The 17,472-nt window shown below is 37.6% G+C and overlaps 5 protein-coding genes across 5 annotated transcripts; 4 read left to right on the forward strand and 1 right to left on the reverse strand.

Annotated features, from left to right (window-relative positions):
• Positions 1–24: 24 nt before the first annotated feature.
• On the forward strand, positions 25–4,667 carry ephx5 (epoxide hydrolase 5). The gene is made up of 9 exons (XM_060871811.1): positions 25–180; positions 792–1,002; positions 1,383–1,563; positions 1,749–1,958; positions 2,285–2,414; positions 2,699–2,913; positions 3,052–3,160; positions 4,013–4,138; positions 4,219–4,667. Exons 1-9 carry the CDS (start codon positions 155–157, stop codon positions 4,427–4,429), a joined length of 1,419 nt encoding a protein of 472 aa, XP_060727794.1. The 5' UTR covers positions 25–154; the 3' UTR covers positions 4,430–4,667.
• On the reverse strand, positions 4,667–7,053 carry mad2l1bp (MAD2L1 binding protein). Its single transcript, XM_060871812.1, has 3 exons — positions 6,828–7,053; positions 6,185–6,462; positions 4,667–5,627 (listed from the first exon to the last, which is right to left on the reverse strand). Exons 1-3 carry the CDS (start codon positions 6,946–6,948, stop codon positions 5,100–5,102), a joined length of 927 nt encoding a protein of 308 aa, XP_060727795.1. The 5' UTR covers positions 6,949–7,053; the 3' UTR covers positions 4,667–5,099.
• Positions 7,054–9,694: 2,641 nt separating this feature from the next.
• LOC132846626 (cystatin-like) lies at positions 9,695–10,711 on the forward strand. Its single transcript, XM_060871318.1, has 3 exons — positions 9,695–9,930; positions 10,310–10,420; positions 10,523–10,711. Exons 1-3 carry the CDS (start codon positions 9,730–9,732, stop codon positions 10,598–10,600), a joined length of 390 nt encoding a protein of 129 aa, XP_060727301.1. The 5' UTR covers positions 9,695–9,729; the 3' UTR covers positions 10,601–10,711.
• A 2,098-nt stretch (positions 10,712–12,809) lies between these two features.
• On the forward strand, positions 12,810–13,846 carry LOC132846627 (cystatin-like). The gene is made up of 3 exons (XM_060871319.1): positions 12,810–13,058; positions 13,394–13,504; positions 13,658–13,846. The coding sequence occupies exons 1-3, from the start codon at positions 12,858–12,860 to the stop codon at positions 13,733–13,735; spliced, it is 390 nt and encodes a 129-aa protein (XP_060727302.1). The 5' UTR covers positions 12,810–12,857; the 3' UTR covers positions 13,736–13,846.
• Positions 13,847–15,571: 1,725 nt separating this feature from the next.
• Positions 15,572–16,616, forward strand: LOC132846628 (cystatin-like). The gene is made up of 3 exons (XM_060871320.1): positions 15,572–15,820; positions 16,200–16,310; positions 16,428–16,616. The coding sequence occupies exons 1-3, from the start codon at positions 15,620–15,622 to the stop codon at positions 16,503–16,505; spliced, it is 390 nt and encodes a 129-aa protein (XP_060727303.1). The 5' UTR covers positions 15,572–15,619; the 3' UTR covers positions 16,506–16,616.
• Positions 16,617–17,472: the final 856 nt, after the last annotated feature.

Raw genomic sequence — 17,472 nt, forward strand, 5'->3', positions numbered from 1 at the left:
GTTTGCAATAAGAAATTAAGGACTTTTATATAACACACAAGCTGGAAGACATTGTACCCTGATAAGATCCATTTGAACTCCTCCCTCACAAAGATCAGGAGGATTTCTCTCTAATACACACGTATTACAGCAGCAGCGGTGTCTGGGAGGAAAAATGATGCAGGTTATCGATAACATTAAGTAAGCAGGACACATCTTGATCAAGTTTGATGTAGATTTAGACAGGTTTGCTAAAGCTCGACGTTGAAACCTGTTAAATAAACAGCGCGAGTATATTCAGGGTTTTACGGTAATCACATGTTGGCTGGCAACGCGTTGGTACCTTTGTTTTAGAAAGAGACTAGAAATGTTTGCGTGCATATATTTTATTAACTGCTGTACTCAAATACTCTTTACTCGTTTTACATGTTCTCTCTGAGCAGAAACATTTTAATCGTACAAAAAAGATAGTAACAAAGTAAAAAACTAGTAACATAGGTTTGTAAACTATCGTCAAGGCCTTGGTGGTTACCGTAAAACCCCATATATACGAGAAAGTGGAAAAAAAATAAAATCATAAAAGGTGAAAGATTTTTCACCTTTTATGATTTTTTTTACACCTAGATACATTTTAATTTGATGCCCATTTGCATCTTTTCCCACGTAAAAGTCCAGAAGTAACCAAAACACGAATAAGAAATAGCAGGAGGTTACTTTTATAAAACTGTGAGCTCTTTACTAGGTTCCCATCCTAAATGGGTAAAGTTATACTGATGATTTATTTAAGACTGAAGACCTGTGGTCTTTTGTAGGCAGGCAATCTCCAGCCTTGACCATCAGAAGCGTTACATCCTGGCCCTCTCCTCTGCTGGAATCGGTGGTCTTTTATTCTACCTAGCTTTGAGGAGAAAGTCAAAGAGGATCCCAGTTGGAGATGGATGGTGGAGGGTAGGGGAAAAACCCCTAACAGAGGACAGAACTATACGGCCATTTATTGTGGAGACTTCAGAAGAAATGATCGAGGTACAGGTTGATGCTGAATTTAAAGAATTTCAGTAGACCTATACATATACTGTATGTCCATTCCACTTCTGATTCTTCTTCAGCGAATCATCTGTTTCCACCTATCTCTATCCTCGCCATCCTCTTCTTTCGCACCTGTTACCTTCATGTCCTCATTTAACACATCCATATATCTCTTTGTCCTTCCTCTTGACCTCTTACCTGGCAGCTCCATCTCCAACATCCTTCTACCAATATAACCATCTCCAACATCCTTCTACCAATATAACCATCTCCCTCCTCTGTACACGTCCAAACCATCTCAATCTAGCCTCTTTGACCTTGTCCCCCAAAACAGCCAACCTGAGCTGTTCCTCTGATTAATCATGTTAATTTTTCAGGATCTTTATCAACGCATTGACCAAACACGATACACAGACTGTTTGCAAGATTGCAGGTTTCAGTATGGCTTTAACTCCAACTATCTCAGAAAAGTTGCTTCATACTGGAGACATGAGTTTAACTGGGAGGAACAGGTCAAGGTACTCAACAAGTACCCACACTTCAAAACTAATATAGAGGGTAAGCTCACATATACACTGTCGCTGACTTTGTTCTGTCATGAAAATAATCAATCCAAAACAACGTTTTAGAAAAAATAACATTTAGTTGACACATTTTGAATGATGAGTCGTGTTTTTTTTCTGTTAGATAAATAATATTTGCTAAAAGGGTCTTGACAATAGACTCTGTATTTATCATTACAGGTATAGATGTGCATTTCATTCACGTGAAGCCTGTCCAGCATGTTGGGCAGAAGGTTCTTCCTCTCATGATGGTGCACGGCTGGCCCGGTTCCTTCTATGAGTTCTACAAGATCTTGCCCATGCTCACAGAGATCAAGAGCGATGTTGTCTTTGAGGTCATCTGCCCCTCCATCCCAGGCTATGGGTACTCTGAAGCCCCACATATTCAGGGTAAAACAAGGATTTCTTACTAATCTCAAATTAAACCGTTTTTTTTTTTTTTTGTTTAAAAAAGGTAAACTCTAGTGATCCTAAGGTGTACAACTTTGGAGAGCCTTAAAGTGACACGACTGGTAATATATTTTTGAATTAAAATAATAAATAGCTTTGTATGACAAGCAAGAAAATAAACACAAGAAGAAACAGGAGCACCTATATATTAATCTACATAAAAGAAAATCCTGAATCTATGATCATACAAATTGGGAACTGCCCCAAACTTACTTGAATCTACCCCATTCCTTTGGCCTGCATTCTCACCATTTTCAATACCACAGGATTTAATTCCATGGATGCTGCCCGTATTTTCCACAAGCTGATGGAGAGACTGGAGTTCAGTCAGTATTACGTACATGGAGGAGACTGGGGATCACTAATCACCAGTAACATGGCCCAGATGAAACCTGAGTAAGACATCTTACTTACATCTTACTTCACATCTTAACACGGCTCATAACATCTTGTTAATTATGCTCGACAGTCACAAGGGACGATTTTTTTATCAATACCTGAAATGTATCGCAAAGGACATGTGGGAATGTGGGGCACAGCGTTCTAAAAGATTTTTATCCCCTATTAAAATCTGATTAGAATTTCACTATTTACTCTAGATTTTGTTGTTTGAATATTTTCTTAAAGAATAAAAGCTAAAATGTATAAATTCTGTATGTCTCTCATCTCTTTGACAAAAGGTGCGTTAAGGGCTTGCACCTTAGCATGATTTTTGCTAGAGCAGGAAGCACGATGACCATCCTGTCTCTCATCATCGGTCGTTACCTGCCCTTCCTGGTCGGCTTCACCAGAGAAGACGTGCGACGCCTCTATCCTTACATGGAAAAGAACGTGTATGAAATACTGAGAGAAACTGGTTACATGCACATCCAAGCTACCAAACCTGATACTGCAGGTATCCTACTGTGACTTTATGACACTGATAAAAATAAGCTAAATGTTCTGTATTACAAAGCATGTGTTGTTTGTGAGTTAAAATTTTGTGTAAAACATTGTGTAAAACATTGTGTAAATAGTTTGTCTCCTCTGACAGGCTGTGCATTGAATGATTCTCCAGTTGGCTTGGCTGCCTATATCTTGGAGAAATTTAGCACCTGGACTGATTTTAAGAACAGGGACCTTGAGGATGGAGGATTGGACAGGTAAAGAATTATTTTAGATTAATTCTTCCACATTGAACACACTGAGAAATGTTTCTTTAACAAAATTGCTTCAGAATTGGGAAAAACGGCACCAGTGAAATTGCTTTACTCTACGAACCACAGGCGATTTAGACCTGCTTTGAGAACATTTTGGCTGTGTTTCGTTGATCCTACATTCTGACCACATTCGATCATTCACCATTTAAAGAAAAACCTTTTGTTCTATATGTTTTCATTTTTTAGACTTACAAATTTTACACAAGAAGTGCTGTTGTCTAAAACCAAGCACTAGAGGCCACTCTAAGCATTTAGAAATTGACTAATTTTGCAACAGGTTCCTGGGCAGCATCAGAATCTGCTTTATTTACAGGTACTGTGGGTTTCACATGTACAAGGAATTTACATTGGTGCATTCAGGCGTAGAATAAACAAAGAGCGTGAACCTTTGTCATCAGTAGGAAAAACCGGCGTTCTACATAAATAAATGTACATAAATAATGCAGTTCCACATTTTTTTAAAATGTGTCCCTTTAAATAAATTATATTTACATTCTTGCTCAGTATAAATATGTAAAGGATTTTGTTTTTGTGTAAAAATGACATACACTACACAGGGGGTACCAGGCATTTGTTATACCTTTATTTGGAAGTGTTGTAGAGCATTAAAATAAAAAAGACAGTAAATGATGTTAATGAAGAACGGTGAGACTCAGGATTAATAAAGGTTACGACATTCACATTGATCCTATAAATTTTTGTTTTTAAAATCTTTTTAGTCTTATAAAATCAATGCGATACCTAGTATCTTGTGCAGCTTTACTGTATTAGTGCTAAACCATCGCCCTGCTACAGGAAATTCAGTCTGGATGATCTCCTCACCAACGTCATGATCTACTGGACCACAGGCTCCATCATCCCCTCAATGCGCTTCTACAAAGAGAACATGGGCAAAAACTTTCATCAAAGAGTGGATAGTCTGTAAGTTGAAATCATTCCACATTTAAATGGGAAAATATATATAAATTAAAATCTGACTGACGTCTGCAATTTACCCCTAGAACAAAAGTTTACGTACCGACCGGACTGGCAGCGTTTCCACATGAGCTGATCCATTGTCCCTGGGTCTGGGCTAGCTCAAGGTTCAGAGATATCCGCTCTTACACGTACATGCCCAGAGGGGGGCACTTCGCAGCCTTCGAGGAACCAAAACTGCTCGCTCATGACATATTTCAATTTGTAAAGAAAGTAGAAGGCAATAAGGCTAAATAATTCATGAATTATTTTCCTTTTAAGAACACACCATGCAGTCAGAGAGAAAGATCAGGCAAATATATACCTCTATATACATCTGAAAAACCTCACTAACACTGCTTTATACACAGTATTTGAACATCTTTGCCCAGTAATCAACCTCCAATAATCAACCTGCAAAACATTTATTTCGTTTGCTGTTTTGTTCATTCATTTAAGTGAAAAAATGACTAATAAAAACACATTTGCAAAAAGTTTTCTTCAGACAATTTATTGTTCGTCATCAAACATATGTAATAGAATTGTTGTAGAGATTGCGGCAATGTATAAAATATAACTATTGTGGTATAAAAATTAAAACTTCAAGGTATTGAAATAATTTAGTCTTGTTGCATTTGTCTTGCGTTCTTCTGTTGATCACACAATTTGCGTTCCTGGTGATCTGTTAAAAATGTATTCTGTCTCAAAGTTATTTGTTTCTCCATAATAAAAGTTTACTAGAAATCTGAAAGAGAAGCACATCAATATAACTTCATACCAATCATCACATGTGGATTAACAGCATTTCCTTATAAAAATAATTCCTGAATGAACCATGAAACTCACTCAATTTTGAGGTTTATCAGGTGTGGTCTACACCAGTCCCTGAAATTTCAGCACCATGCTTTTACCTGCCTTTAAGGCCGTTTCATTTACAGAAACCCTTAATAGTCACAGGTGTTTGAAACCATATATAATCGTCCCAGTCTCTAGCGTCCACCTTTGTTTGGCCACTTTCGGTAGCGCCACTGGCTAACGAGATCACATGTCTCTTTCCCCTTGTTGGGACTTTGAAGTCGACTTTTGGCTTGAACCATTCGACGCCGCAGTCCCGATGGGCGAGTGCCACGACTGTGGTGCCCATGAGGCGCACTGGCTTAACGTCAGAAAGCAAATCCGCCACGAAGAGGGTGCGAAACAGCCGCCTCAAACACAGGGAAGTTCTCAAACTCCTGTCACTGCCTCCCTGCACCAAAGCCTCCATGTTGATCTCATATAACTCTGTGGGAATCCCAGAGCTTCCCAGTAGGAAGAGCACACGGGGAATGTAACTAAGAGAGAAGAGCACCTCCAGGTGGCCCAACACCTCATCCAGCTCTCTTAGTGTCCGCTGGCACCGCTGCCAGTTTGTGTCTCCTGATGGCTTGATGGATTTCCTAACTGCTCCTTCTTCCAGCTAAGGGCAGAGAGAAAGAGTCATGTGTTTACAAATAGATCTGACAGCAAGTATATAGTTTATATATATATATATATATATATGTATAGTTTTATAAATCTTTATAAAACACAATATACTATTTCTGAAGCAGCTCAGGACCACTCCTCGCCTCCCACACTCCTCGCACGCACTCCTCGCACGCACTCCTCGCACACGCACTCCGCGCACACGCACTCCGCACACACGCACTCCGCACACACGCACACACTCCTCTCGCGCACTTACACACACGCACTCCTCTCACGCACTTACACACACGCGCTCCTCTCACGCACTTACACACACGCGCTCCTCTCACGCACTTACACACACGCGCTCCTCTCACGCACTTACACACACGCGCTCCTCTCACGCACTTACACACACGCGCTCCTCTCACGCACTTACACACACGCGCTCCTCTCACGCCCTTACACACACGCGCTCCTCTCACGCCCTTACACGCACTCCTCTCACACGCACTCCTCTCACGCCCTTACACGCACTCCTCTCACACGCACTCCTCTCACACTCACCTGTGTGGTTGCAAGCTGCTGCTTTTGAAAGAAGACCATCTGGTCATAGGTCATGGGCAGCTGTTGTCTCTGGTACAGCACACACTTAAGGAGCTCACAGACGAATCTACAACAGCCATCCTGTGTCACACAACCTGGAAACAGCACGTCCACACGGCCTTCTTCTCTGGCTCTCCTCATGATTTCCTCATCATCGTCAACACACAGTTCAGGCTGCTGTACAGTCACTTGTCTGTAGTCAGACGCCTGCTGTTCGGTCATGTGTCCAAGCAGTAAACCTTCAAGTCACAGTTTTAGTTTATCTAGATTAAGATCTCTACAGTGTTCTTGTTGTTTAAAGTAACTCTACGAACTATAAAATGGGAGAAAAGTTCAAGATACTTTAGGAAAATACAATTTATACCATTTATACAACCATGATGGAGTTTTCAGACTAATGCAGATAAATGAAAACATTAAAAAATACAAATATGTTGACGTGTTTTAAACCTACTGGATTGTTTTGTTGTCTGGCACTAGATTAGATTAGCTTAGCTTAGCTTAGCTTAGCTTGAATTAGCTTAGCTTGTACCTCTGTGCTAAGGCGTCATGCTAAATATGTAGCTCGAGCGCTTCTACCTAAATCTACGACTTTTCTACTTACCTTTGTCAGTTTCTTTGGTCTGTCCGTCACACTGTTGAGTGTGGGTTACCGTGTCGGGTTTTGTAATAAGAGACATCATTGTATTTACGTCTCCTGCTTTTCCGAGTCGCTCCTCACCCATTGCTCCAAGTGCTCGAATCGAATTTCCCTCACTGATGCATCATTTGAACTACAAACCGGAAGCGCTTGAATTGGCGTAAACCTAGCACTATAGACTGAAACTTTTACGTCATGAGGCGCTACGTATATACATACATACATACATATATACATACATATATATACATATATATACTGTATATATACATACATACATATATACATACATATATATACATATATATACTGTATATATACGTATATATACATATATATACTGTATATATACATACATACATACATACATACATATATACATACATACATACATACATACATACATACATACATACATATACATATATATACTGTATATATACATACATACATACATACATACATACATATATACATACATACATACATATATACATACATACATACATACATACATACATATATATATGTATGTGGTATGTGGTAGACTAGTGGTTAAGGTGCCACATACAGTACATACATACATATGTATACATGTATGTATATATGTATATATGTATGTATGTGTACCGCTTCCAAGATTCCTAGTTAGAAATTTTTAAGCTAAAATAGGAGCTCTCTGAGATCTTTTAAGAATCTGTATGAATACGGGCCCTGGTACCCTGTAGATCAAATGTTACATTAGCATTATTTTATGAATTCCGTATGTTTTAATCAATATCTTAGAAAGAAATATTTCTTCCAGAGACTGTAAGATGTCTGGTCGAAGTGACTCAACTGCATGTTTGTTGATATGCCACTTTATTTACTGATCCAGTGTACATTTACCAAGGCTGTACTTTTCAAGAAGTACCAAAATTCTGATTAGATTTTATGTAATTGTAGTACTTGTCTATAGCTTGTACATGATGTCAGGCATATAATGAGATCTCTTCAGTTTGTACAATTTAATGTTAATTTAATGTGTGAAGTATAAATAAGTTAATATTAAAAAAAATGTAATTTAATTTAAAAGAAAATTGAATCTCCTTTTAAGAGAAGTATTCGCAATCCTTGCTAAATTCACTCTATATTACGCTTAGGCTCATGCTGTGTGTATTAATTATAAAGTTACTGAAGTCCACCAGTCGCACATTGAATTGATTGGACATGATTCAGACAGGTGCACACCTGTGTGTGTATTATTTCCCACAATGCACAGTGTATGTCAGACCAAAATACATATATTTCTGTACGAATGTTTAAACAGTGTCAAATAAGTGCAGACTTCATTCTTTATGAGATTTAAACATGAACTACTTCACAACTAATTCATCGATAGGTGTGCATGGGAAAGTGTGGTGTTATTACTGTTTTTATATTGTTCAGTACAAAATCCAAGCCATGAAGTTCAAGGAACTCTCCAGAGGCCTCCAAGATCAAACTGTTCTAAGACATAGACAGAGGCAAGGATATAAAGCCATTTCTTAAGCTTTAAATTTTCCCAGGAACACAGTAGGCTCCATAAGTTTAGAACAGCCAGGACACTTCCTAGCACTGACTTGCCAAACTCAGTAACCAACTAAAAGGGCATGTCAGGGAGGTGAATAAGAACACAGTGGCCATTCTACACAGAGAATAAAGAACCTGGCAGAAGGACAACCATCTCAGTCAATCTGGCCTTATTGTAGAGTAACTAGACACTTCTGAGTAAAAAGCAGGTAATGGTAATTAAAGGTCTCTGTGACCATGATGGAAATCTTTCTCTGGTCTAATGAGACAATGTTGAACCGTTTGGGCTGAATTCCCAGGTTTCTGTTTTTTAGACTTACATTTAGCTTTAAAATTATTACTATTACTGGGAAAAAAAAGGAGTGATTTTGGATGAGATGTTGGCCCTAAAAATTGTAATTGTACGATGCCACGTACACATTTTAGACCAGTTCAATTGAATATTGTTTAAAGAAAACACTTGAACCACTGAAACTACCTTCTCACATTATATAATACACTGTAAACTCTTGAGGTGTTCTGCACCACTTTTGATCATTTTTCTTGATACTATTTTAATGGCAATCATCATTTAGGTTGCGGCTTGATAAACATTTCACTTATGATAAAATGGCACTGATAAAAACAAAAAGGAAAGTACTTCAAAATGTCATTAATTATTTTATCCTAAAAAACAAACATTTTCTGTTCTTGTGTTTCTTAAAGTGGTAGATAAACCTATGAAACTTTAAAGGGCAGATTTCAACAGAAGTTAAACCAATTTTTTTTATAGTAAATATTTAATTAAACATTACACTGGGTGGGAAAGTACTTCAAGTAAACATGAAACTCCTGCTTAAGTCTTTCATCACAAAAAAAAGCTGCTCAAGTTCTTAAAGGTCTGTTGAACGTGGGTCACAGAGCAGAATACATGGCATTGTGATACTGTACGTTTGATTAATACAGAGGTCTTGCAACATGTCTTGCATCTCACCCAGAACATTGGATATTAAAAATCAGCAGGTTTGATAAAGAACTAGGTGTGCGCCTTTCGTGGCTGATAATAGTGATATGAGGATTTTTTTAATATATCATGTGTTCTATGTGCAGCATTTATCCTATAGATTATGAACATTTATCATATTTAAACAGAGCCTGGTAAACATTTTGGCCTAAACACAAAAAAACCTGATGCAGGCACACACACGTCACACATTTCTCTTTGTTCTCCAGAAACACTCCTCCCACTACAAACAATATTTTCTTATAAATATTCACAGTGTCCCAAGAGAACTGCACTTTGACAGCACAGGGTTAAGCTCGCAGCTTCACAATCATGTCTATAAAATTTGTAGCTACACTCTTGGCAGTCTGCTTAACCGTGGCAAATGCTGGTCTTGTCGGAGCGCCGATAAATGCAGACATAAACAGCCCAGAAGTCCAAAATGCCCTGTCGTTTGCAGTCACTCAGTATAATTCAGAGAGTGACAGCATTTACATCCAAAAAGTTGTTAAAGTGATTAAGGCCCAGGTGCAGGTAAGATATTTTACTGGTATTTTATAACTTTACAGAGAGAAGCTTCAATTTACATTAATATTACTTTATATAACATTATTATTATTATTATTATTATTATTATTATTATTATTATTATTATTATTATATACAGCCATTTAATGCTATGCTTACATTAACCAAAAGAAAACCTGTTTGGTCTGTGATAAGTTTGCTGTTAAGTCAGCAAAGGATCTCATTCTGTACAGGTTTGTATGTATCAAACATTAGTTCTCACCATGGCTCACCACACGTGTACCAAGTGTGGTTCCATCCATTGTGTGTTCCTGTGTGTTCCTAGATAGTTTCTGTCTTAATGATTTGTGGTTTTCAATTTAGCGATGATTTTTCTTTTGTTTAGGTTGTTTCTGGTGTGAAGTACATCTTCACTGTCGAGATGGCTAATACTTCCTGCAAGAAAGAGAAACCTGAAGAAACGTGTGCCGTCAATTCAGACCCAGACATTGCAAAGGTAGATGATGTATAGTGTTATATAAGTAATAGTTGATGTGTGTGTGTGTGTGTGTGTGTGTTTATTAGTATGCTAACTCTTCTTGCTCTCTCTTCCCTCAAGACTCATGAATGCAAACTTGCAGTGTGGAGTCAGCCTTGGATGGTGAACAGCATGAAGCTAATTGAGAATACCTGCTAAGAGAAATAACATCCTATTCTGTGGTTCTGTGGCAAGAGATTCATTAACAATTCTGCCTTATTCATCAACCTGTATTTGGTGATGCTAATAAAAGATTGAGTTGTGAAATTATTTTGTTGAGTTGTTATTTGTACACTTTTTTTATACCGTCAAACTCATCACCTACTTCTCTAGTGAGAAAATATAATTATAAGCAAACACCTTATCAGGGCATTAAGTATTTATTTAACATAAAAATAAACAAAAGAAGTTTCTGTTCTTGCATTTCTTACCATGATAGATAAGTCTATAAAACATTACAGGCAGGTTTCAATACACCTTTCATGGATACAAATAAATAGTTATTACAGTTCATGTCTAATTATTGTGATGTGGCAAAAGGACTTGATTATTTCTGCAACCCTCCACTGTCATTTTATCTAAAAAGGTCAAGTCAAGTCAAGAAGCTTTTATTTTCATTTCAACCATATATAGCTGACGCAGTATACAGTGAAATGAGACAACGTTTCTCCAGGACCATGGTGCTACATAAAACAAAACTTTAGTAAGTAGTCCTAGCCACATAAAGTGCATCTGTGCAACCTGGTGCAAACAGTACAGGACAAGGCAGAAAGACAGTGCAGGACAAAAGACAGTGCAAACAAAAAATATCAGACATTACACAAAAGACAATACACAAAAACAGCGCCGACCAGTGTAAATACTGTATGTTCAATCAATATTTCGTGTGCAGAAATACTGAAATAAACGCATTAGTATTATAGCAGCAGTTACATGAGGTATTGTAATGTATTGTGCAGAACAGCAAACGACTGAAATGTGAGACAGAATGTGCAAAGAGCAAAAACAGTGTGCAAAATAGCATGTAAACAGTTTGATGGATGTATATTGGAAGTGTGTGTTTTTGGTGTAGGTCTGTGCAGTCCATACAGTTGATGTGTGTGTTGTGCTCAGTACAGTTCAGTTCAGTTGTTAAATAGTCTGATGGCTTGTGGAAAGAAGGAGGACTAGAGAAGAGAGCCCTCGATTAGATTTCTTATTTCGTGTCATCAAATGTATCATGCTGTGACATTTTGCTTATTAATGGCCAGAAAGTTTACAAAAAGTGAAAATCTGGGGGTAAAGTCCAAATATATCGGAATTGAACTCACGGTATTTTAATGCTGCAAATAAGCACCATCCATTTGTGGAACTGTTGTTAACGCCATACAATTTTGTACATATAATTAAGCACAAGCTTAAATGGTCTATGTAAAGGTTCAACATCTTCCATATATCCATAATCTATATATACAATCCAGATTTCAACAGAAGTTAATCCATTTTTAATAGTAAATATTTAATTAAACATTACACTGGGTAGGGGGGCACGGTGGCTTAGTGGTTAGCATGTTCGCCTCACACCTCCAGGGTCGGGGTTCGATTCCTGTCTCCACCTTGTGTGTGTGGAGTCTGCATGTTCTCCCCGTGCCTCAGGGGTTTCCTCCGGGTACTCCGGGTTCCTCCCCCGGTCCAAAGACATGCATGGTAGGTTGATTGGCATCTCTGGAAAATTGTCCGTAGTGTGTGATTGCGTGTGTGATTGCGTGAGTGAATGAGTGTGTGTGTGTGCCCTGCGATGGGTTGGCACTCTGTCCAGGGTGTATCCTGCCTTGATGCCCGATGACGCCTGAGATAGGCACAGGCTCCCCGTGACCCAAGGTAGTTCGGATAAGCGGTAGAAGATGAATGAATGAATGAATGAATGAATTACACTGGGTGGGAAAGTACTTTCAGTAAACATGAAACTCCTGCTTAAGTCTTTCATTACAAAAAAAAAAGCTGCTCAAGGACTTAAAGGTCTGTTGTACGTGGGTCACAGAGCAGAATACATGGCATTGTGATACGTTTGATTAATACAGAGGTCTTGCAACATGTCCTGCATCTCACCGAGAACATTGGATATTAAAAATCAGCAGGTTTGATAAAGAACTAGGTGTGCGCTTTCCACGGCTGATAATAGTGATATGAGGATTTTTTTAATATATCATGTGTTCTACATGCAGCATTTATCCCATAGATTATGAACATTTATCATATTTAAACAGAGCCTGGTAAACATTTTGGCCTAAACACAAAAAAACCTGATGCAACACATTTCTTTTTGTTCTCCAGAAACACTCCTCCCACTACAAACAATATTTTCTTATAAATATTCACAGTGTCCCAAGAGAACTGCACTTTGACAGCACAGGGTTAAGCTCAAAGCTTCACAATCATGTCTATAAAATTTGTAGCTACACTCTTGGCAGTCTGCTTAACCGTGGCAAATGCTGGTCTTGTCGGAGCGCCGATAAATGCAGACATAAACAGCCCAGAAGTCCAAAATGCCCTGTCGTTTGCAGTCGCTCAGTATAATTCAGAGAGTGACAGCATTTACATCCAAAAAGTTGTTAAAGTGATTAAGGCCCAGGTGCAGGTAAGATATTTTACTGGTATTTTATAACTTTACAGAGAGAAGCTTCAATTTACATTAATATTACTTTATATAACATTATTATTATTGTATACAGCCATTTAATGCTATGCTTACATTAACCAAAAGAAAACCTGTTTGGTCTGTGATAAGTTTGCTGTTAAGTCAGCAAAGGATCTCATTCTGTACAGGTTTGTATGTATCAAACATTAGTTCTCACCATGGCAAGTGTACCAAGTGTGGTTCCATCCAGTGTGTGTTCCTGCGTGTTCCCAGATAGTTTCTGTCTTTTGATGATTTGTGGTTTTCAATTTAGCGATGATTTTTCTTTTGTTTAGGTTGTTTCTGGTGTGAAGTACATCTTCACTGTCGAGATGGCTAATACTTCCTGCAAGAAAGAGAAACCTGAAGAAACGTGTGCCGTCAATTCAGACCCAGACATTGCAAAGGTAAATGATGTATAGTGTTATATATGTGATAGGTGATAGTTGATGTGTGTGTGTGTGTGTGTGTGTGTGTGTGTGTGTGTGTGTGTGTGTGTGTGTGTGTGTGTGTGTGTGTTTATTAGTATGCTAACTCTTCTTGTTCTCTCTTCCCTCAAGACTCATGAATGCAAACTTGCAGTGTGGAGTCAGCCTTGGATGGTGAACAGCATGAAGCTAATTGAGAATACCTGCTAAGAGAAATAACATCCTATTCTGTGGTTCTGTGGCAAGAGATTCATTAACAATTCTGCCTTATTCATCAACCTGTATTTGGTGATGCTAATAAAAGATTGAGTTGTGAAATTATTTTGTTGAGTTGTTATTTGTACACTTTTTTATACCGTCAAACTCATCACCTACTTCTCTGGTGAGAAAATATAATTATAAGCAAACACCTTATCAGGGCATTAAGTATTTATTTAACATAAAAATAAACAAAAGAAGTTTCTGTTCTTGTGTTTCTTACCATGATAGATAAGTCTATAAAACATTACAGGCAGGTTTCAATACACCTTTCATGGATACAAATAAATAGTTATTACAGTTCATGTCTAATTATTGTGATGTGGCAAAAGGACTTGATTATTTCTGCAACCCTCCACTGTCATTTTATCTAAAAAGGTCAAGTCAAGTCAAGAAGCTTTTATTTTCATTTCAACCATATATAGCTGACGCAGTATACAGTGAAATGAGACAACGTTTCTCCAGGACCATGGTGCTACATAAAACAAAACTTTAGTAAGTAGTCCTAGCCACATAAAGTGCATCTGTGCAACCTGGTGCAAACAGTACCGGACAAAGCAGAAAGACAGTGCAGGACAAAAGACAGTGCAAACAAAAATACAAGACATTACACAAAAGACAATACACAAAAACAGCGCCGACCAGTGTAAATACTGTATGTTCAATCAATGTTATGTGTGCAGAAACACTGAAATAAACGCATTAGTATTATAGCAGCAGTTACATGAGGTATTGTAATGTATTGTGCAGAACAGCAAACGACTGAAATGTGAGACAGAATGTGCAAAGAGCAAAAACAGTGTGCAAAACAGCATGTAAACAGTTTGATGGATGTATATTGGAAGTGTGTGTTTTTGGTGTAGGTCTGTGCAGTCCATACAGTTGATGTGTGTGTGTGTGTGAGTGTGTGTGTTGCGCTCAGTACAGTTCAGTTCAGTTGTTAAATAGTCTGATGGCTTGTGGAAAGAAGGAGGACTAGAGAAGAGAGCCCTCGATTAGATTTCTTATTTCATGTCATCAAATGTATCATGCTGTGAAATTATGATGTATTAATGGCCAGAAAGTTTACAAAAAGTGAAAATCTGGGGGTAAAGTCCAAATATATCGGAATTGAACTCACGGTATTTTAATGCTGCAAATAAGCACCATCCATTTGTGGAACTGTTGTTAACGCCATACAATTTTGTACATATAATTAAGTACAAGCTTAAATGGTCTATGTAAAGGTTCAACATCATCCATATATCCATAATCTATATATACAATCCAGATTTCAACAAAAGTTAATCCATTTTTAATAGTAAATATTTAATTAAACATTACACTGGGTGGGAAAGTACTTTCAGTAAACATGAAACTCCTGCTTAAGTCTTTCATCACAAAAAAAAAAAAAGCTGCTCAAGGTCTTAAAGGTCTGTTGAACGTGGGTCACAGAGCAGAATACATGGCATTGTGATACGTTTGATTAATACAGAGGTCTTGCAACATGTCCTGCATCTCACCGAGAACATTGGATATTAAAAATCAGCAGGTTTGATAAAGAACTAGGTGTGCGCTTTTCACGGCTGATAATAGTGATATGGGGATTTTTTTTTAATATACTGTATCATGTGTTCTACATGCAGCATTTATCCCATAGATTATGAACATTTATCATATTTAAACAGAGCCTGGTAAACATTTTGGCCTAAACACAAAAAACCTGATGCAACACATTTCTTTTTGTTCTCCAGAAACACTCCTCCCACTACAAACAATATTTTCTTATAAATATTCACAGTATCCCAAGAGAACTGCACTTTGACAGCACAGGGTTAAGCTCAAAGCTTCACAATCATGTCTATAAAATTTGTAGCTACACTCTTGGCAGTCTGCTTAACCGTGGCAAATGCTGGTCTTGTCGGAGCGCCGATAAATGCAGACATAAACAGCCCAGAAGTCCAAAATGCCCTGTCGTTTGCAGTCGCTCAGTATAATTCAGAGAGTGACAGCATTTACATCCAAAAAGTTGTTAAAGTGATTAAGGCCCAGGTGCAGGTAAGATATTTTACTGGTATTTTATAACTTTACAGAGAGAAGCTTCAATTTACATTAATATTACTTTATATAACATTATTATTATTATTATTATTATTATTATTATTATTATTATTATTATTATTATTGTATACAGCCATTTAATGCTATGCTTACATTAACCAAAAGAAAACCTGTTTGGTCTGTGATAAGTTTGCTGTTAAGTCAGCAAAGGATCTCATTCTGTACAGGTTTGTATGTATCAAACATTAGTTCTCACCATGGCAAGTGTACCAAGTGTGGTTCCATCCATTGTGTGTTCCTGTGTGTTCCCAGATAGATAGTCTCTGTCTCAATAATTTGTGATTTTCAATTTAGCGATGATTTTTCTTTTGTTTAGGTTGTTTCTGGTGTGAAGTACATCTTCACTGTCGAGATGGCTAATACTTCCTGCAAGAAAGAGAAACCTGAAGAAACGTGTGCCGTCAATTCAGACCCAGACATTGCAAAGGTAAATGATGTATAGTGTTATATATGTGATAGGTGATAGTTGATGTGTGTGTGTGTGTGTGTGTGTGTGTGTGTGTGTATTAGTATGCTAACTCTTCTTGTTCTCTCTTCCCTCAAGACTCATGAATGCAAACTTGCAGTGTGGAGTCAGCCTTGGATGGTGAACAGCATGAAGCTAATTGAGAATACCTGCTAAGAGAAATCACATCCTATTCTGTGGTCCTATGGCAAGAGATTCATTAACAATTCTGCCTTATTCATCAACCTGTACTTGGTGATGCAAATAAAAGATTGAGATGTGGAAGTATTTTGTTGAGTTGTTATCTGTACACTTTTTTGATACCGTTGTGAAACTCATCACCTACTTCTAGGACAAGACAAACAGACAGTGCAGGACAAAAGACAGTGCAAACAAAAAATATCAGACATTACACAAAAGACAATACACAAAAACAGCACCGACCAGTGTAAATACTGTATGTTCAATCAATATTACGTGTGCAGAAATACTGAAATAAACGCATTAGTATTATAGCAGCAGTTACATGAGGTATTGTAATGTATTGTGCAGAACAGCAAACGACTGAAATGTGAGACAGAATGTGCAAAGAGCAAAAACAGTGTGCAAAACAGCATGTAAACAGTTTGATGGATGTATATTGGAAGTGTGTGTTTTTGGTGTAGGTCTGTGCAGTCCATACAGTTGATGTGTGTGTGTTGTGCTCAGTACAGTTCAGTTCAGTTGTTAAGGAGTCTGATGGCTTGTGGAAAGAAGGAGGACTAGAGAAGAGAGCCCTCCATTAGATTTCTTATTTCATGTTATCAAATGTATCATGCTGTGAAATTTTGATGTATTAATGGCCAGAAAGTTTACAAAAAGTGAAAATTAGGGGGTAAAGTGCAAATATATCCGAATTGACCTCACAGTAATTTATTGCTGCAAATAAACAGCATCTATTTGCGGAACTGTTGTTAACGCCATACAATTTTGTACATATAATTAAGTACAAGCTTAAATGATCTATCTAAAGGTTCAACATAATCCATATACCCATAATCCATATATATAATCCAGATTTCAACAGACGTTAAGCCATTTTTTATAGTAAATATTGAATGAAATATTACACTGGGTGAGAAAAGTACTTCAAGTAAACATGAAA

Source organism: Tachysurus vachellii, chromosome 6, assembly GCF_030014155.1.
Source record: "Tachysurus vachellii isolate PV-2020 chromosome 6, HZAU_Pvac_v1, whole genome shotgun sequence".
Lineage (NCBI taxonomy): Eukaryota > Metazoa > Chordata > Actinopteri > Siluriformes > Bagridae > Tachysurus > Tachysurus vachellii.